Genomic DNA, 25,648 nt, shown 5'->3' with positions numbered 1-25,648 from the left:
AGAGGCTTCAGACCTCACACAGTGTTATATGAGAAATGAAATAAAAACCATCCTTGCTCCTGAGCGGCTTTTAGAAAGACTGCATTTTTTTTCCTCTGAGAGAATCGTATTTCTTCCCTATTTAAAAAAAAAAACAACCCACAATCAAACAAAAAGGCAATTAAACATTCAATCTCTGCTGCTACTTGCCAGACGTTCTTAGAAGAATCTCTGAAAAGATTGCTAAAACTAAGACAGCTAAGCCATGACTACAGCTGGGTTTCTTTAACCCATATAGCAAGGGGTGGAAGAAGCAAGACAAAGCTAGCAATCACTTTTACCCCTTTTTGCAGTTCACATTTGACAGAAAAATATCTTAAGAGTCCACAGTGGAACATATTTGTTCAAAAGAGCATGGAGGGGATTTACTGCAAAAACAACCAAGTAATTTTCAGTAAATATTATACTTTAGATTGCCCTCAAGTAGCTAAAATTTAGACAACTCTTCTACTCATGTTTTTTTACCTTCCGACTGCTCCTTTCATCTTCATCTTCAGAGGGATCTGACTGGTGTTTTGGGTTATCCATCTGAAGAAATGCTCTGACGTCTGGGCTAGAAACACAGAGAACTTCATGAGCACAGTGATAATCTGCAGGATTTTCATCCATAACCATAGGAAGCACAGAATTAAAAAGCAGCATACAGACAAGTTACACAAAGTTTTATATTCAAGTTCTGGTAATTAAGGACTGTGTAGAAGAAATGCTTTTATAGCAACACAATTCAACTGCTGTGTTACAATGCAGTATATAGGACAGTAATTTTGTAATCAGAGTGCATTCTAGCTGGGCACTGACAAGGCAATATAAGAAATTGTTCTCGTCAGCTGTGGGACACAAACACTACCCTTCAGGAACAGGCAAGAGAGACTACGAGGTTCCCACAGCACGTAAGCATTGGTTTCTAGCTTTTGTCTTGGTGGGAGAATGGACAGAAAGTCAAAACATTCTGAAAACCTGCCTCCAGAAAGCAAGGCTTACACAACAGAAAGTTTTAAAGAATATAATGTTGTTCTTAACCACAGCACAACGAGGGAAGGAAAGAATAATGCAATACAAGTGAGGCAAAATTAATTCCTAAGCAACTGGGTACCATGTATAGCCTATTTCCCACTTGAAGAGATTATGTGAATCTTTCAAGTTCCTTCAGTTCAGCTAAAAGGCAACCTGCTTCTGAAGGAAGAAATCTTGCCCAAATTTCAGAGATAAAAGTTCTTTGGGAAGGCCTCAGGGAAGCCACTGATAGGAAATTCTGCATGAGCCGTTCAATATGAGAAAAGCACTAACTTAATATGGAGCTCCTCTTTTATTTTATTCCCAGTGTATATAAAATAGGGTAGTTTTACTTGCAGATACACTTGCTTTGCTATTTTCAACCCATTTCACCCTCTACACTTCCATAAAGTGAGCAGGAGAAGTAACAGATGAGTAGTTTCTGACATTTCTCCAGCTCCTGTATTTCATATTGGGATTACTGAATCTAAGTCACATCCTACACTATCTCAGGATCCCAGTCTCCGCCACACACATTCTGTACTCCTGAACCTTATATGAAATATGTTTCAGTTACCTTCAGCCTTTCAGGCTTAAAATACAGTAACAAGACTGGTCACATAATTTCCCACTATAATTTCAATTTATTTCTTCCCATCTTACATGAACTCCAAATTTTGATCTATTTCAGGGTCTATCCTGTATCCTGAGTCCCAGGAAGACAAAAATCACTAATTTGAATACTGTGGTAATATTGGTTCATGATGCAACAATTTAACTTTCAGAATCTTTGTATATCATAATATAAAGAATAAAAAGTTATGGTTAATGCTTTTCATTAGACAGAACAAAATCAGACCTTAGCTACCTTTCAGCATTAATTATTCTGGACAACTGACTGATTAAATAGAGCATGTCGTAAAACATCTCAAATAGTTACTATAGTAGTTTTGTCCATGACTGAATTCACAGCAGGAAAAATAACAACAAACACAGTAAAAGGCTGCTGTACAGTTACAGGGTATTCAACAACCTCCTCAACACATGGTGGCCAAAAGCATAACTGATCGATGTTCTGCATTTAACATCTGTAATGTTAAAAGCACTGCAAAGAAGTAGTGATGAAGAAGTTTAAGGTACCAACTTCTCAGCCAACGCTGCAGCATGTTATGCAAAATGCTGCATAATTTGCAGGACTTCTACACTGTATTATCTCACAGGTATTAACTTAATATATTTTAAATCGAGGGGGTGAGCAGCCCAATTTGAAGAATTGCTCAGTGATTTAGGGGGTCTGACAGTGCTCACAGGTAACAACCTCTAGCTCCTATTCAGTCAGCAAGGGGGATGCATTATCAGATCTCTATCCCTCCTGATTATTTTTTTGGTCACATCTGCATTCTATCTGTGAGAGTAAGTTCTCTATTAAATACAGTTAGCTGAGTAAATGCAGCTTGAAGCTAGTGCCCTGAGTTCCCAAGTCAGTCTAAACCAACAATCCATCTCACCTCATATTCCACCTTACAGTGATTGCAGAAAAATCCTCATCAACCATTACAGGGTCTTTCTAATCACTCTAACACACTTCAGAGTTTTGTTGGGTTTATTATAGAGCAGAAGGGGTTGGCTTTGATACAACATTCAACAAAGATGTTAGGCCCAAGTACAAAGTTCAGTGAAAGAGGAGGCAAATAAAAAAGAACAAAGCAGAACACGGTGCTGCATGTTTCAGATAATAATGTAAACATTACTGCTTTGAACACACTGAATCTGACATTCATGCTTTTCAATTCAGAGGTTCAGGTACCTTCCCTTCCAGAAATGGGGATGTCATCATGAATCATCCTTAAGCTCTGAGTGAAAAAGTTTTCCTAGGTAGGAGTTAAAAATATGACATCCTGATACTGTTTTTAATAGTTAAAAGATGTAGTGGAAAGTGGACTTCTCTGAAGTTCTGTGAGAATGCAAAACCCTTAAACTCTTCCCTGTACATTACTAAGTTTACATAAGTTATTTTACCTAATATCAAACTTATTTTGCACATTAAAGCACGTAAGTCTAAGAAAGAAAGGATGTGGACTACCTGTGAAGACTCAGTGACCACACATTCATTGAGTAATTTTTAGCAGATTTAAAAAAAAAAAAAGAATCCAAACAAACAGCCAAGGTCATAAAATTTTGGTATTTCCTCACTAGTAACATTCACTGGCACACAGAAAGGCTGACAGATTATGTAATTATTATTTGTTGCAATGCAGCACTGCATAAAGTAGGAGCTCACTCCAGGAAACAAACTACCTTGCAGTCATCAAAAGAAAAACAATACAGAAATTACTATTAAATGGTTTTGCACTTTTTAATTATTAATATTTTTAAATTTAATTCTAAATTAAAGGCTTGCTTTTTCTCCCACATAAATCACTGTTACTTTAAGAGGAGAACAGCACAAACTTTACTCTCTATTTTGTTTTTACTGTAGAACTACACTTAAGCTTTTTATTTAATACACTTTTGACAGCACCAAAACACTTTCTAAGACCTATTTCTTAATCCTATTTTAATAGATCAGACAGGTGCCATGTTGAAGAACATACATTCAGCCACAGATCCATTTGAGCATAAAAATATTTTAAAAGCTCACAAAAAATTAACGAGGGGAGCGGATTTAAGGTTTGTCTTTTTTTTTTTAAAGCACACAATTTTGTGTGGAAATGTGCATAAAAAATTAAAAGTACCATTTTATCTTTGGAGAACAAGGGAGGGGATTACACCAAGTAAAATCAGTGTCCTTTCCTCATGTAACAAAACAGATCAGCTTTCAAGAATCAGTTAAAGTGCTTTCTATTCTTACCCAGAGAAGAATCTGACTACAGCCACAACTCTCACAGTGCTTCTTCTAGTGGAAAACTATTCCATTGCAAAGACTTTGTTTTGGTATTTTTTCCACTGAGCACACAGAAGTAAATATAAAATGCTTCAGTTTTAAAAAAAAAGAAAGGGAGTACATATTTAAGGTTATTAGGACACAGTTATTTTGTTGGAAAAAAAGTTAATAATCTGACTACACACACCAAACTACAGCAATGGTCTGTTAGAGATATTTTTTTTTTCCCTGTGAGAAACAGACAGCTTCTCAGGCTGTATAGATTGGCTAATTAAACAAAGCATATATATCAAAGACATTTCCTCAACACTGAAGCCAAACATAAAACTTTACCATTTTACTAGTTCAAGTAACATAGAAAGTTGAATGGATTTAGTTGAAACTGATGAGTTACAGATTTAAACTTAAAAAAAAAAAATTACTCCCCAAATCAGTTTAACATAGAAATGCCATCCTCCAGATTTAACAGGAACTGACTCTAGCATAATACTGTCTCTCAGTCTCTCTCTTAGGAGGAAAGGCTGATACACCTGGGTCTGTTTAGTCTGGAGAAGACTGAGAGGGAATCTTATCAATGCTTATAAATATCTGAAGGTTGGGTGCCAAGAGGATGTAGCCAGACTCTATTCAGTGGTGCCCAGCAATAGGAAAAAGGGCAACTGGCACAAACTGGAACACAGGAAGTATTACCTGAGCATGATTAATATCTTCTTTACTTTGAGGTTGAGAAGAGCACTGGAACAAGCTGCCCAGAGAGGCTGCGGAGTCTCCTTCTCTGGAGATAGTCAAAACCCACCTGGACATGATCCTGTGCAGCTTTCTCTAGGTGAATCTGCTTTATCAGGGCGGTTGCACTACCTGATCTACTGAGGTCCCTTCCAACCCCTACCATTCTATGAGTCTATGATTCATAACCACTCCACTGATGGAGGTTAACAGAACTGCAGTTCTTCTGACAGAAGAGTTTATGTTCAAGTGTATTCATTTTCTTTAGGCAGGTCAGCTTCCTTACCCGAAGCCACCTAAGAAAGCCGATTAAGCTACTTGGTTAACAGGCTTAAAACAAGTTCTAGAGTAGACACAGGGACTCCTCTAAAAAAAGGATGCAGACACTGACTCACTCCCAGAAGGGCAAGGTAGTAGCAAGTGACTAAAGTTTTCAAACAGTAAAGCTATTGGCAACAACAGTTTGCACTGTAATCTGCATCTGTAGAATTAAAATCAGCTAATTGCCTGCAAGTTTATTTGCAGACCAGTTTTCAGAAAACAAAGACATCTTTAAACTGTTCATCAATCTGTAAGTTTTTCCTGGAGGAGTGAACGGCCATAGTAAAGTTTATTTATTATACTTAAGAGCACTGGACAGGTATAACGTATTTTCTGGTTAGAAGTACTTTTGGAAATTGGTATTTGACATCTCTTGTCTTTTTAACAGTCCTTATAAAACAGAAATGAAACTACTTACTGGTTGCATAGCTCTGGCTGTCTAACTAAATTCTGAATGAATTCATTCAGTCCTGCTCTTCTCTGTTTAATGAAATCTAGAAAAGAGAACATTATATATTTATTAGAATGAACAGTCAGCTTGCAAAAAAAAACATTTTCAAATTTAGATCTTTTCGGACTTGAACAAAGGTCAAAAAGACATTGGTTCACGATTGGTTCTGTATATGAAAACCACAAGCTTAAGACATTCAAGTCAGATAAGGGAAAGAATTTCAGCTTCTCTGCTACGCAAACTGAAAGTGTCGAAAGCCAGGTGGATTAAAAGTGCACTGAAGTGCTTCAAGAACAGCATGTAGCCACAGCAGGCTAACCTGTGCAGCCTCTGTTACACGAGTGAACCCTTTAGGGCCCAATTCCACTCAGAAAAAAGCCAGAGGCAAAACCTGACATCAGTTGCACAAGTCAAGTTTTTACACAGTCCCACCAAGCAGCGTATTTCCATAATATATGTATGGCAGTGGGAAAGTTGCACAATTCGTTCAGCCAGCAGGCACTCAGATGTAACGACTGAAGATAATAAAATGCTCTTTTTAATTTTTTTTACCAGTTTAGACATAATCTCTCATGTAAGAAAAATTACCCTCAATCTCTACCCTCGTCCAAAGTTCAAAACCCTAAACTTCTCCTTAGGAATATGGAAAGATACACAAGAGACTTGAAAAAGAGCTCTTAAGACACTAAGCCTATAGAGCTATCCGTATTGCTGAAGATAAAACAGCTGCATCATGTTAGCTCAAATGTCTTCTGTAATTTTCTAGTTTTGTATTTTGACTGGTTTCCAATGGCTCCCTCTACCCCATTTTTGAAATTAAAATGAGATTAATTTTTAAATAATCTAAGTGACAACAAAAACGGAGCGTTCAGATGATGATGTACGTTATGACAGTGGTTTTGGTAGACTTTGGGAAAAGGGATATGGAAGTTTCACTCTACTGCACTTACAACTCCAATGCAACAGTACAATACTGCATACCTAAGCACAGACTGAAAAAAGTAAATACCTTTCCATCAGTTCTAAAGTATGTGACTTATTTCAGAAGCCAGCAGAAACATTACATCAAAGCTTCAATAAATCAACGTTAAGATGAGGAATTATTTAAATGAGCATCATGGGTCCATCTCCACCCTGCCCCCCAGCAAGAAACATCTTGAGAACTATTTAGTTTCTCAGGCTTCAAGGATTTCAGGATAGTTTGCGGAAATTCAAAACAAGCCTAAGCACTTTGTTTTACATATATAGTTTTAATGAAGTTTTAGTTGAGTTTTTTTTCCCCTATTTAAACTCCTGTTTGCCATCTCTTACTCCAAGAAATCCACCTGTACATTTGGCTGTACAGCAAACCACATTTCAGGACATTACTAGGTCTTTAGGCAGCTCTGAAAAGGCCCACAACAAAACAAGAAGTCCCTACAGACATAATACATGTAGAACTTCTGGCAATCTTTTGTATCTTCACCAGAAGAGGACATCAGAACCTGGCTACTTGCATTTTATTATTTTAATAAAAAAATAAAAGGGATCCAGATGATTAACTGTCAGTGGCAAAAATTAGTTTGTTGAAACAACTCTCAAAAGACCAAAACAACATACCCTGAGATGATGGACATCTTTGGATCCATCCAGCAACAAAGAAAATTACATACTTGAAACAGCTGCAGGAGGAACTACAAACCCAAGTCTCATCACATCAGCAAGTCAGGGGAGGGCAAGAGGTTCCCCATGACTATCAGGAAAATCCTTTAGTAAAAATGGCCTGAATGAAAGCTAGAAACACAGAGCAAGGGTCTGACCTCTCACTTGCCTTTTAATTTATTCATCAGTGGTGCCACCTAGGTTAATTCAATGCACTTAGCCTCAGTCTTCACTGGCAAATGCTCAGACCCCACCACCCAGGTCACAAAAGGCAAAGGCAGGGACTGGGAGAAAGAAGATCCATCCATGGTAGGGGGCAGAACAGATCTGAGACCACCTAAGGAACCTGAAGGTGCATAAGGCCATAGGACCTGATGAGATACATCCATGGGTCCTGAGGGAACTGGCAGATAAAGCTGCCAAGCCAATATCCATCATATTTGAGAAATCATGGCAGTCTGATGAAGTTGCCACTTATTGGAAAAGGGGAAACATAACCCAGACTTTTAAAAATGGGGAAAAAAAGGAAGATCCAGGGAGCTACAGGATCACCTCTGTGCCTGGCAAGATTATGGAGCAGATCCTCCTGGAATCTATGCCAAGGCACATGAATAAGGAGGGGATCAGTGACAGCCAACATGGCTTCACTAGGGGCAAATCCTGCCTGACAAATTTAGTGGCCTTCTACAATGAAGTTGGTGGATAAGGGACGAGCAACCAGTGTCATCTACCTGGACTTAAGCAACACATCTGACATTGTCCCAAACAACATTGTTGTCTCTAAATTCAACAGGCATGGACTTGACAGATGGACTGCTTGGTGGATAAGGACTTAGCTAAATGGTCACACTCAAAGAGTTGTAGTCGATGGCTCCATGTCCAAGTGGAGATCAGCAATGAGTGCTGTCCCTCAGGGGCTGGTACTGGGACCAGTGCTGTTTACCATCTTTGTCAGTGACACGGACGTAAGGATTGAGTGCATCCTCAGTAGATTTTCCAACGACACCAAGCTGTGTGGTGTGCTGGCACGCTGGAGGGAAGGGACGCCATCCAGAGGGACTGGGACAGGCTTGAGAGGTGGGCCCATGCCAACCTCAGGAAATTCAGTAAGGCCATCTGCAAGGTCCTGCACCTGAGTCAGGGTAATCCCAAGCACAAATACAGGTTTAACGGAGAATGGATTGAGAACAGCCTCAAGGAGAAGGACTTGGAGATGCTGGTTAATGAAAAGGTCAACATGAGCCAACAATGTGCACTTGCAGCCCAGAAAGCCAACTATGTCCTGGGCTGCATCAAAAGAAGTGTGGCCAGCAGGTCAAGGGAGGTGATTCTGCCCCTCTCTTCCACTCTCTTGAGACCCCACCTGCAATACTGTGTCCAGTTCTGGGCCCCCCAACATAAAGAGAACATGGAGCTGTTGGAGCAAGACCAGAAGAGGGCCACCAAGATGATCAAAGGGCTGGAGCACCCCTCCTATGAAGACAGGCTGAGAGAGTTGGGGCTGTTCAGCCTGGAGAAGGAAAGGCTCCAGGGAGACCTCAGAGCAGCCTTCCAGTACCTGAAAGGGCTACAGGAAAGCTGGGGAGGAACTCTTTACAAGGGCATTTAATGATAGGATGGGGAGACGGAACTGTTTTGAGCTGAAAGAGGGTAAATTTAGATTAGATATTAGGAAGAAATTCTTCACTGTGAGGGTGGTGAGATACTGGCATAGGTTGCCCAGGGAAGTTGTGGATGCCCCCTCCCTGGAAGGGTTCAAGGTCAGGCTGGATGGGGCTTTGAGTAACCCAGTCTAGTGAAAGGTGTCCCTGCCTATGGCAAGGGGGTTGGAACTAGATGATCTTTAAGGTCCCTTCCAACCCAAACCATGCTATGATTAGTATTCCATGGGGACATAGCAAGCTTACTTAGGACCTATCACTGCTAATTGGATCACATTATGTTTATACCAGACAGGCTTTTTGGAAGAGATTAATTTTCATCTCAGTTGTAGAAGGAAGAACATTTAAACACAAAGAATTGAAAAACCTTAGAAGATTGTTTTAGTTATTTCATTTCTCAGTGGTGAAAAAAGTCACATACGGGAAGTTTAAAATTCACTACGCAAACATTTAGAAGAGTTTGGGGTTTGGCTTTCACATTTATAGAAGAGAGATCACACTTGATAGATCAAAACCTCTCACAATCCTGAATATGGGAGGGTTGGGAGGAGCTATAGCCTTCAGTGCAAGAGGCAATGGGCCACTGAGCAATACTTCATTGAAGATCACAAGGTAGAATCCCTACCTACACTAGTTCCTGTTCTGACTGAAGAATGACTTAACTTTGGATTAGTCACTGTTTTGAGGGCTGGTGCAAAACTCATCTAAACTAGTGTCTTGTAGGCTGGAGTGCATCAATTTTCACATAAAGAAAATGACAAAATGAATAATAAGATGATAACTTACCGGGATCAAAATTATCTCCAAATATTCTTTTAGCTGGAATCTTCAGGCTCATGGTGGGAAATTGCTTCTTTAGCTGAAACCAAAACAAAAACAGTTGAATTGTGCTTAGACATTTAAGTACCTAGAGATAATTGCACTGTTTGTTTTACAACACTGCATTTGATAATCTGATTAAATTCTACACTTGATAAACCGACCAGAAGACAATATACAATGGCACTGAGTTTATTAAAAAAAACCAACCTTGTCATGATCCAAAGAGTTGATTACATTTGCTCCATCTTAAAGAGCTCCAGCAAAAACAATCTTACTCTTATCCTCTTTAAGAGAGTAGTTTTCTAATACAGTAAGCTGCCAATTCTTTCCTTGGAAACATCTACCAGTTAGCAACAAGTTCTTCTTGATGTACTGTACAAATTACACCAAACAGAAACCGGACTAAATGGTTATGCTTGCCCAGGACTTACACCTCTACACACATTAGAAAGATGAGTGCTGAACCAACTTCAGCAGAGCAATGCTAATCTGAACAGCAAGAGGATGTGGAAAAGGAACAGCATCACCAACACGCACGCTGCAGGTATGGAAAAGGGGGTATTCTCACACCACTTCCAAGTCTATCCCAAGACACAAAGCATAGCATGGAGCATCTGGCTGACTTCAGCCTGGGCCTTTCAAGACAGCTCCAAGCTCACTGCCTGCTGTCGTGTACCACTGTCACACAGAAACCCATGTCCAATGAGGCAGAACAGAGAAAAAAGCCTGGCTACTTCTCATAGAGCTACTAGAGGGGAAATGGAGGCACAGATAAGTAGCTAGTAACTTTTTCTTGTGTGTATCACAAAGGAATTACTTCTTCATTTTGAAAGCAAAAATTGTGGGTTTTAAACATGAAGAACTGGAAAAAAGTCCAGACACAGGACACATAACAGATTGCACGTTTGAGCACGTATTTGCCCTGCTTGCCCACTATGTAAAACAGGCACGATCCTCTTCTAACAATGAACCTGAGAAATCCAGATCTAGTCACTGAAGACACCCATTTTTTTTTTTATCACTGCCACAAAATATGGCTAGAAAACAGCAGGCAGCAATTGCCATGACAGACGCACCAGAAAATTCATATTAAGAAACAAGGATTTGCTCACTGTTTTCAGTGCTTCAAATACTTATTTTAAGAGCATTTATCTATCTAGATGTTTTCAGTTTTGCAGTGATGTTTACCATCACAAACAAACGCACATTTCAGCTGCTCTGATAATCAGTAAACTGGAAATTTCATTACACTGGGATCCCAAGCAACAACTAAAAAAGGTGAGAAATAAGTGGATTTTGAGTTTGAAATTCAAACATACTGAAGTTTAAAAAACCCACCCTGTCATTTACTTTAAAAAGGCTCCTATGGTTATTAGATATTGACTCAAGTTCCTCATTGAGGGAATTAACTCAAATCATAAAGCTGCAAACAAGTGTTATGCTGTGCTATTTTGGCTTGGATTTAACATAGTTTGCCTTTTACTTACCGTATTGTAGAGTTTATCAAACTCTGCATACCGTCTGAAGACAAACCATTCATTCCTGCCAACTGAGACCAAGACTTTGTAAACCTATAATAACAAAAAAAAAAGTTATTGCCAACAGCAAAGTTTAATAAAACCTCCCAGGTTTAATCCTGTGGTGGAAATAAGCACAGGTTGTTAAATGTATTGTGTAAACATATTTGTTAAGTTACATGTTTCTTACAGCTGTCACAGACTTAAAGAACAATTAGAAGAGCCTGGTATTCTACAGAATAAGTTTTTGCTTACCTAGTGTTTAAGTGGATTTAATGGAGTTTCATAACTTTGTTCATATCCAACAAGAATACGTGGCCATCAGATAGCAGTCTACAAAAATCTGCTATGAATTTTGTTAACAATTTTGTAAGCCAAAATGGAGACTAGTATTAAGGAAGTAAAGCATTTAAATACTGAAGAATGCCTTCACCAAAACCTAAAGAGAAAGCACATACTGAAGGCAGTTATAAAGATAACTGTTCCTCGTAACATCTTGAACAGATCCTGTAGTCAGGATCCTGGCAGCTGACACAAATGCTCAGGGGGGAAAGAACGCTGCTGTGGCTTGAACAGAGGTTACAAAACACGCTGCACTGGGACAAAGGGAGGCACAGCTGGAACCTGCTGCACAGTTCTTGCCCTTCAAATCCCATGGCAGCAGAGGACTCCAGTAACTAGCCAGATTGTCAATCCCTGGCTTCATAAATCTGGTTGACAGCTGAGCGTTCAGTGGACTTATCTTGTCTCTTATGCAATTAGTTGACCTCTCTTTTTCCACTTTCTCGTACTTCCAGAAGAAGCTTGGCTATTCCTTCAGGAAGAGGATAGGCACAGCAAGGAAATGAGTGCAGGGGGCTTCTAATTCCTGATGTAGAAAACTGGACCAATGCCCCAGTCCCCCCTTCTGTCCTGCACCAGCAGCTCATCTCTCTTTTTAACTCTGTTAATGGAAGAGGCAGCCACCACCATCAGTTCCTTAGTTTGAGATTTGCATATATGCTGCATTAACTGCTCAAATAAGATGCTCTGTCTTTCCTGGGGAACACAAGAGGATGGGCAGAAGCATCCCGTAGGATTCTGATAAGACTCTACTTAGAAAACAGCTTTCCCTCAGACTGCTAAACAAGCATTAACATGAAACCTAGCCACACACCTTCTAGAGCCTCACTACACTGTAAACAGCAAAAACTTCCACTGCAAAAGACTTAAGTACTGTCCTCCTGAATTAGGTATCTTACAGAGCAGTTGAATCCTGCAAATAATGCTCAAACACGCAACATCTTCACGTCCTATGGCTGCACGGCAGATCAATGCTGACAAACTTAAGAAGCAGGCTATGGACAACAACATAAATTAGCAGGGCAAAGTGCACAGGTGAGCATAACTTAGGATACAAGATGATACTCAACCACAAAATTAGAAGAGCTTTGTTCTTGGAGTTGCTGGCTGTAGAACAATAACCCAGTCCACATTTTTGAGAGTGCCTAAAAAAAACCCTACAAAGAATGTTGTAAAATCCAAAATCAGGACATGTCTTTGGGCTGTATTACTACCACCAGCTATGTCTATGAAATTGTTTAGAGAGATGTGCAATGCCTGTTTCTAGAAAGGCTGGGGGGAAGAATCTAGCCTCACTTAGTAACTTTCAAATCTCATTACTCCTGAACAAAAAATAGTCTTAGTAAACTTCTAAAAAATAGCTAAAAAATAGCTGCATCCACAGCTTACAATGCATGGATAAATAATGCAAAGCTTTGAGAAAGGGAAAAGGAAGTAAAGAAACAGAATTCCTGAAAAAAATTACAATAATCACGGTAAACTATCTTCCCAGATACAGATATGACAGCATTCAGCTATTTCTGGACATGATAGATTTCTTCATGAAAGAAGTCACTGAAATTAAAAGGCTTCAACTCTGTTTTCATAGCTCACACTTCTGGATTAAGTTTGTATTAAATGAATTATTTGTATTAAATTATTAATAATTTGTATTCAATTAAGTGTTAAATTTGTATTAAACCAATCTAAGTAAAAAGGTAGGCTGCTTTCCAATTTCAGGAGAGCAAGCACTGAGAAAATAAGGAAACTATTAAACGTCAACAAAATTAAAAAAAAAACTCCACAATTTACACAGGGCTGGGGATTACTATTTACAGGTACATCACAAGTGTAAGAGAAAGTTTCCTGATTTAATCAGACAACCAGCACTACTGAAAGAGATTTCTTAATAAGCCTGTATACAACTGGAGGGCAAGGGGAGACAATACAACAGGTCAGAAGAGAAATTAAGCCTCAGAAATCAAACAGCACAGGGTTGAAAGCAAGAAATCCAAAACAAACCTCTTTGGCAAAACAGACAAAATAAAGTACTCCCACTATACAGCAAGGACAGAGCTACAATTAATATATCCTAGATATGGCCCAAAGCAAGCATTTTGCTCTTTTTATGAAGAAACTCAATGCTGAATCCAGAAAAAAAGGCAGGACAGTAGAGTGGATATGAATGGAGGCTCATTACCACAAATTAAGTGGAAGTAAAAAAGCTTCCTTGTCAGAATGCCTGAAAAATTCAAACACAAAATTATTAGTCAAGAAACATATATTCACAGAATAGAATTGTTTGGGTTGGAACGGATCTCAAAGATCATCTAGATCAAACCCCCTGCATGGACAGGGACACCTCCCACTAGACCAGGTTGCTCAGAGCCCCATCCAACCTGGCCTTGAACACTTCCAGGGATGGGGCATTGGTAGTAAATATATCAAATGCATGCAGTATTAAAGAAAAACAAAATATTCAATAAATGGTTATGAAAAGCTTAAGAGGAATGAAGAGTTCATTTCCAAAACCAAATTTAAAACACTTGAGTCATTTATCAGAATGAGAACTGCATAAAGACAAGATTGTTTTTTAAAATGCTTTATCAGAGCAAGTGTGAGGGGAAAAAGAAGAGCTAATAAAAGCGAAGTTGCACATACTTGTCTTGTTTCCATGCCAGCATTAAGTGAGCCACTGTAAGGTACGAGCTGAATTCAGTTTCTATTCAGACCAGTAAGATTCTAGAATACTCTCAGAAGCAGAAGTGATATATACTGTAAGTGACAGGTGAAGATTACACAGTCACCTGAATTTTTTCCTAGCCTTTATCACTTCAATGTTTTCTTTCACCCTAAGGTTTTAATTGCTTTTTTATGGAAATGGTATTAACAATCCAATCAGAAATAGCTATACCTACCACAAATTTGTTAAGAACTGTCTGCCCCTCTCACTCCCCTCCAAAAGCAGTACTGAGACACTCCAGCCATTACAACACAGCTACAAAGAGGAGACACAGTAAAAAGCACCAACAGACACATGCTGGAATTCACAGTTCCTACCATGAAGTTTAGGGTGACCTTCGCTTTTCTTATCAAACCCTAAAATATATGTGATAATGCTCAAAAGCTTAGTTGTGAAAAGCAGTTCTCGTCAAGCTGCTAATTGACGCAGAAAGCAGAAGCTGCTGAGACAAACTGTACCTCCACACAGTGCAAGCTGGGTCGGATTCCTTCCCTGCTCCCCTCCCCATTTTCTGGTTTCCTACTCTTGCTTTTACAGTTTTCTAAAAGCACACACCCAAAGGAAGTGTCTTTAAGTTGCTAAGGTTGTCACACAGACCTTTAGGCAACGTGAACTGGAAATAACAACACTGGTATGTACCACAAAGGTACCGCATCGGCCCACTTTAATCGGAGGACTGCCAGCAGTGATGCAATAAAAGAAACCTGTTTTGCTCAAGTTTAGACTTTTACAAGGTTTCTCCTGCTCACTTGAGTTTCACATGCATGCACAAGTTTAGAGTACTAGTAAAGTTCTCTTTTACTTGTTCCCTTCACCAACACACTCCTTCCTCAAATCACATTCTGACACACTTGTAGAATCAAATAGCATTGTTCTTTTCTGAGGAAGGGAAGAGGAAAGACAGATATCTAACTTAAAGTAAATCTTTGTTTTATTTCACTCTTCAGACAGCAATTCAACCTAAGGGTGCTTGCATTCCACAACTGAAGAGTGACTAAGTCACTAAATAAATTTTAAAAAAAAGCTTAGAGGAAGTTGCACAAGAGCAATGAATTAATTTGAGCTTTTTAAAGGAAGTACTGTGATGCTGTCTTTATATCCTAGCACACACATAGGCAAAACAAAACTCCATACCACACTGTTTTTCAGTATGTAACACAAAAAAGTTTTCCCGCAGAAAGGGAAGACTTTACTTACAGAAAGCAAGTCAAATTGGAAGGCCAACAAGGAAGAGGGAGGGGAATGACAAGGAGTGGAAATGGGAACAGGATAGGAAGAGACTCATAGGCATCAGCATCAGAAAACAGGAAGGAAGACAGAAAAAAGGTCTTCCAAAAATTCAACATTTTCTATCATTTTTTGCTTTTACACAAAAAAACATAAGTATTGCAAGATATCTATGAAAAAAACAGCCAGTTAAGAAAACAAAACAAAATAACCAAAACCACACTTCTTCACAAAATAAGTATTTTTGTAAAAAATTATTCCAAATCTTACCCTGATTTGGTACAAAAATGTTATCCCTGCATTTGGACGCTTTTGTGTATTTTCTACGCGAAAACGCTGCTATTTACCAGAAATCTGTAATTTTGCAGAAAGTAACAATTAAAACACTGTAAAACAGTGATAACTTCTTACACTGGACTATGGCCACTGTTCACAAGAGCAAGTGAACAGATTTCCATAAACCTGTTGAAAATAATAGCAAGCTTACTAGTTAAAAAAAACCAAACAAGAAAAGACACTAGCACTTCCAGGCACTAACAGCCTATGTATTTCCTACAGTGCTTACACTCTTACATACTTACAGTAAATCTTTTTTTCTTCTCTCTGTGTTCATCAGAGCTGGGAATGCTAACACTCGGGCAGCTTTCTTTGAGATCCATTGTATGTGTTTTTTGACAAATTTGTTACAGGACCCTGCTTCAGGGGTTGCAATCAGAAGGTATCTTCAACGGTATTGATCCACGATATGCAGCTTTTCTTCAGAAAACGTGAATTCCATCATGTAATCTTAAAGTGAACACAGAAGGAAAATTAAGTACAGGAGCACTTAACTCACAGTGCTAAAACCTGTGTGACAAGAACTTTCCCTCGTAGGAAATAAACTTCACTACGCACATACGGAGCCGTAATAATTATATTTTTGCCAACTGTTTCATGCTCATGGTCCTATGTTGTTTCACTGAAGTCACTCGTAAAGACACAAGTGCACCCAAAAAATCAAGAAGGTCTGTAGACATACTGGACATAGACTTGGGGCCGTACAGATAATACTCTGAAGGAACAAAGATAAAGCACAGAGGAATAGTTGAAGATGACAACCTGGTATAAGACATCTGAGAAAAGCCACTAATGTACATTCAGAACAGTTTATTTCAAAAACAAAGGTTTTCAATGGCATGAGACTATATCAGAGGGCATTTCAGATTTGTCAGAACATGCTGAGTGTATTTAACTATCACATCAAAGATGAAAGACAATGAGAGAAAAAAAAAATTTCATGTGAAATTTGGAGAGGGACACAGGTAACATCGTGTGTCTCTGCCCCCTTTTACCCCATACTTGGCATGCTTCGTGTTTAGCAGAACAGTAAGGTCATGCATTCCATTCAGTAGCACAGTTAGCTTCCTTGCCGAACTTGAGAAGGGCACAAGACAAGAGAGAGGTTAAAGCCATCAAAAAGGCAGAGAGCTTAGAATTAACTAGATGCCTCTTCACTAACTGAAGGACAGTATTCTCCACACCTGCCTTGGGCACAAGGCAATTGTTCACTGGACCTCACTGCAAACTACAGGAATTTCAGCTCTGCCCAAGAGAAGCCAAAAATTAATGCTACATAGCTTCCACTCGCTCTTCAGGCCTGCACAGCCATCTAAAGTGTGAATGCAGCTCAGCTCTCAGAACAGTGTGTGTCTGAACAATTTATAAACACGAGAAACGTTTTTTTGAGAGACCTCAGTTCTCTTCAAAACACCAAGAGGAAAAACTAACACCCAGTTCACCATTTAACTCCTTATTTTCTTAAAATAAGGAAGCATAAAAGTGAACTGCGTATTTCATGCAATAAATTTCCAAAAGCACAAACTAATCCAATGCAATTATGGTATTAGAGAGACTCCCATATTTATGCTGGCACGAAGTCCAAAGCCCCCGGAATCCAGCAAAGATTTGTTCTTGATACCCAACTAGTCTCAGCTGCTCAGCTGACTATTTTTCTTGTTCTCAAAAGCCAGATCATCTCTCTGGTTCAAACTCCATGTTATTATTTCTCCTGTAGTCATTTAAAATCAGGTAATTTTCAAAGATCTAGTGACTTTAAACAAAAAGGAACATTTGAGACCACTGTAATCACAACTAAGTGATAGATCTCCATACTGTAAGATATTCAGAGAATTATTTTTAGTTACATCTGTGTCATCTTAATTCCATTGCTTCCTACTTCACAGATGAGGTAATTATAGGGTTAATGAGGGTTAAGCTTCACCCCTGCCTCTATTTGACTATAACACAGCTCATCAAGCCAGTTACACGGACCCTGAGTTTCGAATTGGCTTGTCTCTTCCTCTGGCAAGCCACTGCTAAAAGCCTTATTACAACAAGGCACAGTTCCCGTTTTCCACAATTATATACTGTTTAAGACTGTTTTTCACCCATTGCCACACACTAAAATTAAGAAGTAAAGGTTAACTTGTGCTCATCTCTATCATAGGAGGTCCACTCAAATAGTCCACAGGCACCACTTTCAGTGTTTCACCAAGCTTAGACTTCACTAAGCACTTATGTCAAACTTTAGCCACTTCAGGTCCAGTGCCAGGAACTGAACACAAGTCACAGAAAAACAAGTAAAGCTTTAAAATGGATGAGGTGCTCCCTGACTAATATCACTAACTGTCTTTCTCTTCTTGTAAACTGACATTCATTACAAAGGTTCCTAACATGCTTGCACTAATTCTCACAATATAGGCTGTGCTTCTCTCAACCTTTTCATCTTTTGAGTGTCACAGTTTTAAATACCAATACAGCACTATGTATTAAAAGCTGTAATCCAAAGAATATCATTTGGAAGACTGAGCTTTATTCCAGACCTGAAGTTCAAAGTTATACAAAAAACAAAAGGAGGAAATGTCTCCCAGATTAATTCAGGAAGATTTTACTCATCTTAGTGGGAAGAATAAATCATCTGAGAAGCTGACACTGTGTTGTTGGTATCTCTTTCTTGAACCTGCCTGGAAGATCAGTGGCTGTAATTAATTTCTTTCCCCAAGGCATCTCCTTTGAGTTGCACCTGGGTCTCCAACACAAAGCAGAACTGACAAAAGTGGAAGAAACGCATTATCAATTTGCCACTTAGCCCCAGAGCATCAGAGTTTTCATCCAATTTCTGTCATGAGTCTGTCAGCTCTTGAGAGCTCTTCACTGAACTGTAGGTCTGACTGTAGAAATAGGGATAGATTGGCCTTGATCTTTGCCATGCTACAGTTTAAGAACTCAGCTGTAGTTTTACTAACAGGTAAAACCACTAGTGCTGTGGTAACTACATGAAGTAATAACAGAACAAACAGTAGAGACACATTTTCATCCATAGTTTCAATAATGCAGCCTGCAGTGTCTCGAGGTTTGCCAGTGAATTTAACAGACACTGGCAATTGAGAAGTCTCTGCCTCTGGTCACATCTTTTCCCATAACAAAGAACAAGTATCACCTTGCTTCAACTTTGATATCAGGCACAAAGGAGAAGGAACTTTAGAAAAACAGGTAGCAAAATAAATACCTCTAAATCATACTTCAGCACTAGTGAGGAACCACATAGGTAACACAAGACTGAGACCAGTGCTGTCCAGAAACAGCTAACATTTTTAATTTGCTACAGTATCTAGGCCTGGAATGGTGGTAGGCACAGATAAAGGCATGAGAGGAGAACAGTCCTGCGTCCTCCTGGCAATGTTTCAAGCCTATCAACAGCTACATTGTCCATTTTCTCCATTGTGATTGTCAAAAAGCAAGCAGTATTTTCCCCATTTCCTGCAGGAAGCCACAACAATGTCAAATTTCAGGATGACCCTTGCCTTTGGTGAAGTAAGAGCACGGCAGTAACAGAACAAATGAAGAATTTTCTGAATGCCTTACCATTAAGTATTTGTGCAAGCTCATAATAGCTACATGAAATAGGCAAACATGTAGTTTAGTGGTACGTGGCAACCTCTTTTCACTCCTTTCTACATAAGCTAGGCTCAAACTGTATTAGGAAAGGTTTCTGAAGCTTAATCAGATTGCTTTATTCTGTACTGAAACATTTTCTTTTTTGAATGATAGTGTCATGAAGACAACACCATTGTATAACCAAAGACCCTTCTTCTTGATGTTTATGATGTTCAAAACTAGATTAGGAAGCTATGCACTCACCTGTTGCCTCTTCAGCTGTAGCTAAATTGCCTTAAATGCCTTTAAGGTCAGTGCAAATCAGCTATCGTACTCATTCCAACTCTGAGTAATACAAGGGAAGCAGAGTCAAGAATAGTCAAAAAAACCTAAAACACACTCTCTCCACAAGCACGCTTGGAACAATCACCATGATCCGTACTCATCTATTGGAATAGAAAATGCATTTCCCCGTACACTAATCATTCACCTAACAAAGACTTACTCTAGGACTGAGTCACCAATAAAACCAGCTGCTGAAAATCCCACCTGAGTGTGATTCCAGTAACAGAAGGAACCTGCATATACAGAGAGGAAGATACAGGAGACATATTATTCACTATAAGCATTACTCAATTTCCTCTTAGAGAAAGTATCATCTTTGGCATACTTTTCATTGCTTCCTCAGTCTTCTCAACAAATATCCTGATAACAACTCAACATTACACAATCTTTGAGAAAGCCCAGAAAGTCAACCTTTTCTCAACTGCTGTATGATGAAACGAGAGTCCCACTCTTTTGCTACCAGACAAGCAGCTGACACACAAGAAATGGGATATTCTGAATCCAATGCAACAGAAATACAGGATGAGCAGTGCCAGGGACTGTAGAAGACACGTGCTTCAGAAAGAGTCAAAAGCAAAACACAAATCACTGATCTGTTAAGAGAGATGGATGGTCAGAAGCTGCTGAAAAACTAGAACACAGGTTTCACACAGGCCATCCTTTAAAATACCACATACATGTTATTTTGAGTACAAAAACACTGAACACCACTGTAGACCTCTAGAAATACTCCAGCTGAAGGAAAGGGAGAACACTGAACAAAATACTCTCTGGCCAATTCTTCGCCTATCTCCACTCTCCCTTCTTAACAATTTGAGAGGAGAACTGAGAATTCAGCTACTGGTATAAAGCAAAAAAACCTGCTCCCTGTTTACACACCCATCACTTTGCATTTTTTAAATTTCTAGTAGCATCACTATGGAAAGCAAACCACTGCTCTGCAGCAATGTGGGCAAAGTCCAACTCAACCGATTCTTTCTAGGAAAAGGATAGCAAGCAAAGTGAAAAAACCAACAGAAAGAAAGAAGTAACACCTTTTTAAATTTTTTTTTATTCTCTATCAAATTTACTTAGGACAAGTCATGCAAACATTTACTTTCCATGAGTCTACTGCACCCAAGAACATCCCTTCTGCCCCACCTCCAAAAATAAGCTCCAGTAAATTACTCTAACTGGCATATAGTAAGATTCATGGCTTGGACTTCATCTATTTGCATTCCTGTTTATTAAACGAGAGAATACAGGTTCTTTGCTGTGGTAAGCAAATCCAAAATAATGAAATGGGTCAGAAAAAAACAATACTGACAATAAAAGGCAGCTAACCTTTAATCCTGAACACAGGTCCACAATAATTTCATCTTTAGCCCGTACCCATAGTAACTGGAAAGGTCACTATGTGCCTCAGCCAGTGCAACTTAGACAAACAATAGAGCACATTAAAAAAAAAATAAAATCAAGTTTACATTACACTTGCTACATGCACATTTCTTGGCGTGCTTCCTCAGCCCTCCTACACACCAGGTCCAATTAAAGTTAAATGTAGATGCCTAAGGATAGCACAGATCAGAAGCTGTAGCTACTTTCAAGAGTTCTTAGGAACAGCTGGTATCAGCCACTTGCAACATAGTCAGTGCTACGTAAGAGGGCAGTCAGACTTCAGTGAACACAGCAAATAATCAAGCCGCATTTTTGCTCCTCTTGATGAAGATTAAGCAAGAGATCCCCAAATTTAAATTCCAGATACACTGGAATTTTTAATTTTTTTAAAATTACTTTCAAAATTCACCAACTATTCTCCCTGTTTCACTACATAAACACAGGAGAATTCTTATCTATTTAAGACTGATGTTATTGCTAATGCATTGAACATGGAGAAAGTTACCAGATTTTTATGAACTACAAAAGAACTACAGAATATATCTGGATTTTGAAATAATGAAACATGTAAATCCAAGTAACAACTCACAATCCAGAAACCACACTTTTTGAAGTCTGTGCTCTACAGAATTCATGGCTGTCTAGAAACACAGAGCTGCAGGACAAGAAGGTAACAGCTTAATATTTGGAATATAAAAAGCAAGCAAGATAAAGAGGCTGGCAGCAATATCCAAATCTCATGCCCAGTTCACCAGGCACTTGATTCCTTGTGTTACATGAGTGCAACTACAGCTAGTATTTTACATCCACTCTTCAAGGACAGCTTACAATCTCCTCCAGGTAAGAGCATACATTGACCTCTCACATACTTCAGTACTGCACAAAGGATTTTCATTTCTAGAAGGATTCAGAAAACAGCAGTTTATGCATGCATAACAAAATTTGGTGCAATAATGTCAGATGTGGTGAGGCTGTAATTTACAATTGAAAGTGAGAATTAAGGTTGAAAAGCGTTTTTAACAGAATTCATCATCATCATGCAACCACTACTGAGCTCTCTCCTTCAGCTTTGAAACAGTCAAGGTTGTTAAAACCACCAGTACTTCTCCCTGGCATGAGCAGCTTAAACATGCTGTATTTTTAACCCTAACTCAGTGTTTCAAATATTTTTTTTAAGAAATAGGTTCGTTTTCTGGCTTGAACTGATTAGAAATACCATGCATGGAAAATACCTTGACAACATTAACAGTGAATTTTTGAAAATGATTTCCAAAAGCTAGTAACATTTTTTCCCGAAATCAAAAATACCTTAAAGGCGTCAGGAAAACACTCCTCCATACACGCCTTCATTTTTAATCATTAGTTCATACTGCAGTCATTGAAGGGACTGATGTGCAAGTGAAGGCTGAAGAACAATAAAAATCACAAAATCGGAACAAAATTTAAACATTCAGAATGAAAAACCACTAACCTTAAAAGAACCCAAAATGCAATTACAGCAGCCTTTAAAAACGCAAGATTCGTTCTGCGTGAGCCCGTAAACACTCTTCATGTGTGTTTGAAAGGAGTTAGGAAAAACTTCTCTAACAAGAATACTGCAGCAAGCGATATTCACAGAAGCCTTCAGAGCCAAGTGGAAGAACCATCCAGGCATTCAAGCGACTCTGTGTTGAAACTAAAGGCGGTACTAGCACGAAAACGCATCCTGAGTTTAAAAAGCAAGTAAGAAATGAACATTCCACACTGCAAAACGACCGCGCGTCTAGGAGCAAAACAGATGCACGTTGCAGCGCTGCTACAGGAGGAAAACTCACGCAGTTACTAAAAAAGACAAGGTGTCAAAACGGCTTCAGCCTTAATGCAACTGCCGTGTAAGCAGCCTCCGCAGCACTCAGTTCCTCAAGGGAACCTGAGTCCCTGCAAGACACCACCGCCTAAAAAGCCTCAGCCTTTCAGGACAAGACCTCAGGGGTGTTCTCCCCCAGGCTGGCTGCGCTCTTCCCAAACTCCAGCTACGTTACTGCCCGCAAACCCCTCGGAGAAAGAGGAGCCCGCACCCGGGCGGGCACAGCCCCGGCCGAACGCCTTGCCGGCCGCAGCAGCACCGCACCGGGGAGCACGGACCCGCACCCACCTACCGCCCCAGCCAGACGGCCGCGCTGCGCCTCAGGGCTCGGGAACGAGGCCAAGCTGTTCGCCTTCACCCCAGCTCCTCGGCTCCCTGGTTTCTAGGAAGTCACGGATGTCTCAAGATTCCCGGTTCCGCTCCCCCGCGCGGCCATCACCTCCGCGCCTGCCGCCGCCCCGCGCCCGCCCCGCCGGGCAACGCACACGCGGCCGCCACGGCGAGGAGAGGCGGCTCCCCCGCGGGGCGCGGAGGGGAAGAGGGAGCGGAGCAGAGGCCAGCACCACCCGCACCGCCCGCTCCCCGCACCGCCCGCTCCCCGCACCCCGCCTCCGCCCGGCGCCCACAGCCGCGCGCCGCCCTCCCCCGCTCACGCACCCCGCACGTGCGGCCGCCGCTGCGGAGGGAGAGAGGCGCGGGAGGGGCGTGAACGCGCGGTTAACCCCCCCGAGGGGAAAAATGGGCGCGGGGCCGGAGGCGAGTGAGCCGCCCCGGCCCACCCACGGCCGCGGGGCCAGAGCCCGGCAGCGGCCGCCCTCCCGCGCCCCTCCGCCCCCGCGGCGCCAGGCTGCGGCCCGGGCGTGGCGCGGACACGGCTGCCCGCCCCGCCAGCCCCGCCTGCCCGCCCAGCCCCGCCAGCCCCGCGACCCCCGGCCGGGCGCCGCCTTTAGCCGCGGCCCCGCCGCCACCCCCGGGCCCCGCCGGGGGGCCCCAAGACCCCAGGCTGTAGGTCGGGACTTGGAGAAGAGGTTTCCCACCACCATCTTTAATGAATTAAATTTACTTTTAACGGCACGTTCCCGCTTTTCCTCGCCCCCGCCGCCAGGTTTCAGCCCCGGCCCCCGGGGGATGTCGGTGCCTCTGCCGGGCAGCTCCCAGCTGGGGCTCACAGCCCGCAGAAACGCCTGGGCATCGGCAGCGGCCAGCCTGCCCCTCTGGTGAAAACAGTAATTCAGCTTTCACTCTTCGGTTCAGGGGTACACAAAACCCCCGGGCAAGGCCATCATTAAACCAATCGGCTGCTGTAATGGAAGCTCTCCCCCTTCTGAACGAGCAGAAGGAATAACACGGAGAAACGAGACAGGTTTGTATAATGTCTAGCGCTATTTAGGGAACTACTGCACCCTCTAAAATTAGAGGGTAGATTTCAGTACCCCAGTTAAAATTCAACTAGGTATCTTAAAGTGTAACTTGGGAAGTTTTTCCTGAGCAGATTGATGCCATAAAACTGTTATAAAAATAAGAATTCCAGGAAAAGGCCCTTTCAATGGCAGTATCACTACTGCTTTATTTTTAACTCGCTTGAATGGAGCAGGACAGCCAGGAGGTAGTGAGGATTCAGTTTAACAGCAGACCAGCACATGAGGTTAAAACCACATGTTTATTGAGGATCTGCTAAACGTGTATGTTCATCATTCAGACAAGGCTTAAGAGGCAAAGAATATCTAATGCACAAACACAGGATGAGGTAATAGCTTGTGCCATCTCAGCTTCCTCCATATAAATAGCTGAAATGGTTCTTGGAGTTTCAACTGCTGTATAAAGAATGAGCAAGTGAGAAAACACTGTAGCCCATTTCACTGTCTTAACTGATGTAAAAGCTAGAAGCCCGCCAAAGCTGCACAGGTTTTCATCAGGAAATTTCCCTATTGATTACGGAGAAGCCCCATGGTCTACAAGCGTGTCTTCACACGACTCGTTTGGGGCCTGACGAGACACGACAGGGCTCATTTCAACAGTTGCAAGTATTGGCAAGTAGTGATGCGGGAGATCCTGCTTCTCATCTCTCCTGCTGCAGAAGTGTTCCTGCATAATACTCCACTCATGTGTCAGACACTGACAGTCATCCAAGCACTCTCCGAAAACAAACCAGAGAAGCAGGCTGGCATTCTTTAAAATACGTCAGTGTTTGGATCTGCATGTTGTAACTGTTTACACACAAGCTGAAAGTCAGCTGGATCATAAGCTTCCCTTTCAGTAGAGTCTGCACAGGATGAAATGAGAATCTTCCCACCCTAACCTGACTTTGGGGTTTCGTATTTTTGGGTAGGCACTGCTAGATCCAGAGACTCTACATCGTAGCAACTTTTTCTTGTTCAGATCGGGCAAGGCCTTACATTTGTAGAGAGGTTTTAAAGGAAATCTGTTAGTCCTTCTTACTGTGAACCCCAGAGCAGAATGCTTTTCCAACTTCAGTCACTTAGAATAACTTATTGGCAAATAATGTCATCAGGTAATTTGTATTCAAGAGTTATTTTACTTTCAGTTCTTTAGCAGTGTTCATCTTTGTCTGCTTGATAGTTTTCAGTTAATCATTCACTTGTCAGCAGATCAGCTGAATGGAGACACTGGACTGATTTACAGTATCTAGAGGGGCCTCAACCCAGGAAAGCAGAGCAGATGACTGTGGCCTAAAGATAATTTGTCTACCTGGCCACACAGTCTAAACCCTAAACCTTTGGCTGTTTGTCCTTCCTCACAGTTAAAAACTCCCTGAAGGCTGGGCTGTCAACCAGTTAATTTTATACAGTTTCTCTCAC

General features: G+C 40.8%; 1 protein-coding gene across 5 annotated transcripts in view; it reads right to left on the bottom strand.

Annotated features, from left to right (window-relative positions):
• SGK3 (serum/glucocorticoid regulated kinase family member 3) overlaps window positions 1–25,648 on the bottom strand; it is a 62,183-nt gene that overhangs the window by 14,639 nt on the left and 21,896 nt on the right. For 2 of the 5 annotated variants that reach the window (XM_051609844.1, XM_051609846.1), the window contains exons 2-6: window positions 15,928–16,132; window positions 11,026–11,109; window positions 9,503–9,575; window positions 5,382–5,457; window positions 505–592 (exon numbers count right to left, since the gene is read on the bottom strand). In XM_051609844.1, coding sequence (XP_051465804.1) covers window positions 505–592; window positions 5,382–5,457; window positions 9,503–9,575; window positions 11,026–11,109; window positions 15,928–16,005 — 399 coding nt within the window. In that variant the 5' untranslated portion in view covers window positions 16,006–16,132. Of the gene's footprint in view, window positions 1–504; window positions 593–5,381; window positions 5,458–9,502; window positions 9,576–11,025; window positions 11,110–15,927; window positions 16,133–22,454; window positions 22,979–23,117; window positions 23,258–25,648 lie in introns of those variants that run through there. The other 3 variants (XM_051609848.1, XM_051609845.1, XM_051609847.1) reach the window with 3 other exon arrangements.

This window comes from Apus apus, chromosome 2 (assembly GCF_020740795.1).
Source record: "Apus apus isolate bApuApu2 chromosome 2, bApuApu2.pri.cur, whole genome shotgun sequence".
In the NCBI taxonomy this organism is placed as follows: domain Eukaryota; kingdom Metazoa; phylum Chordata; class Aves; order Apodiformes; family Apodidae; genus Apus; species Apus apus.
This window is presented reverse-complemented; position numbering and strand designations above follow the sequence as displayed.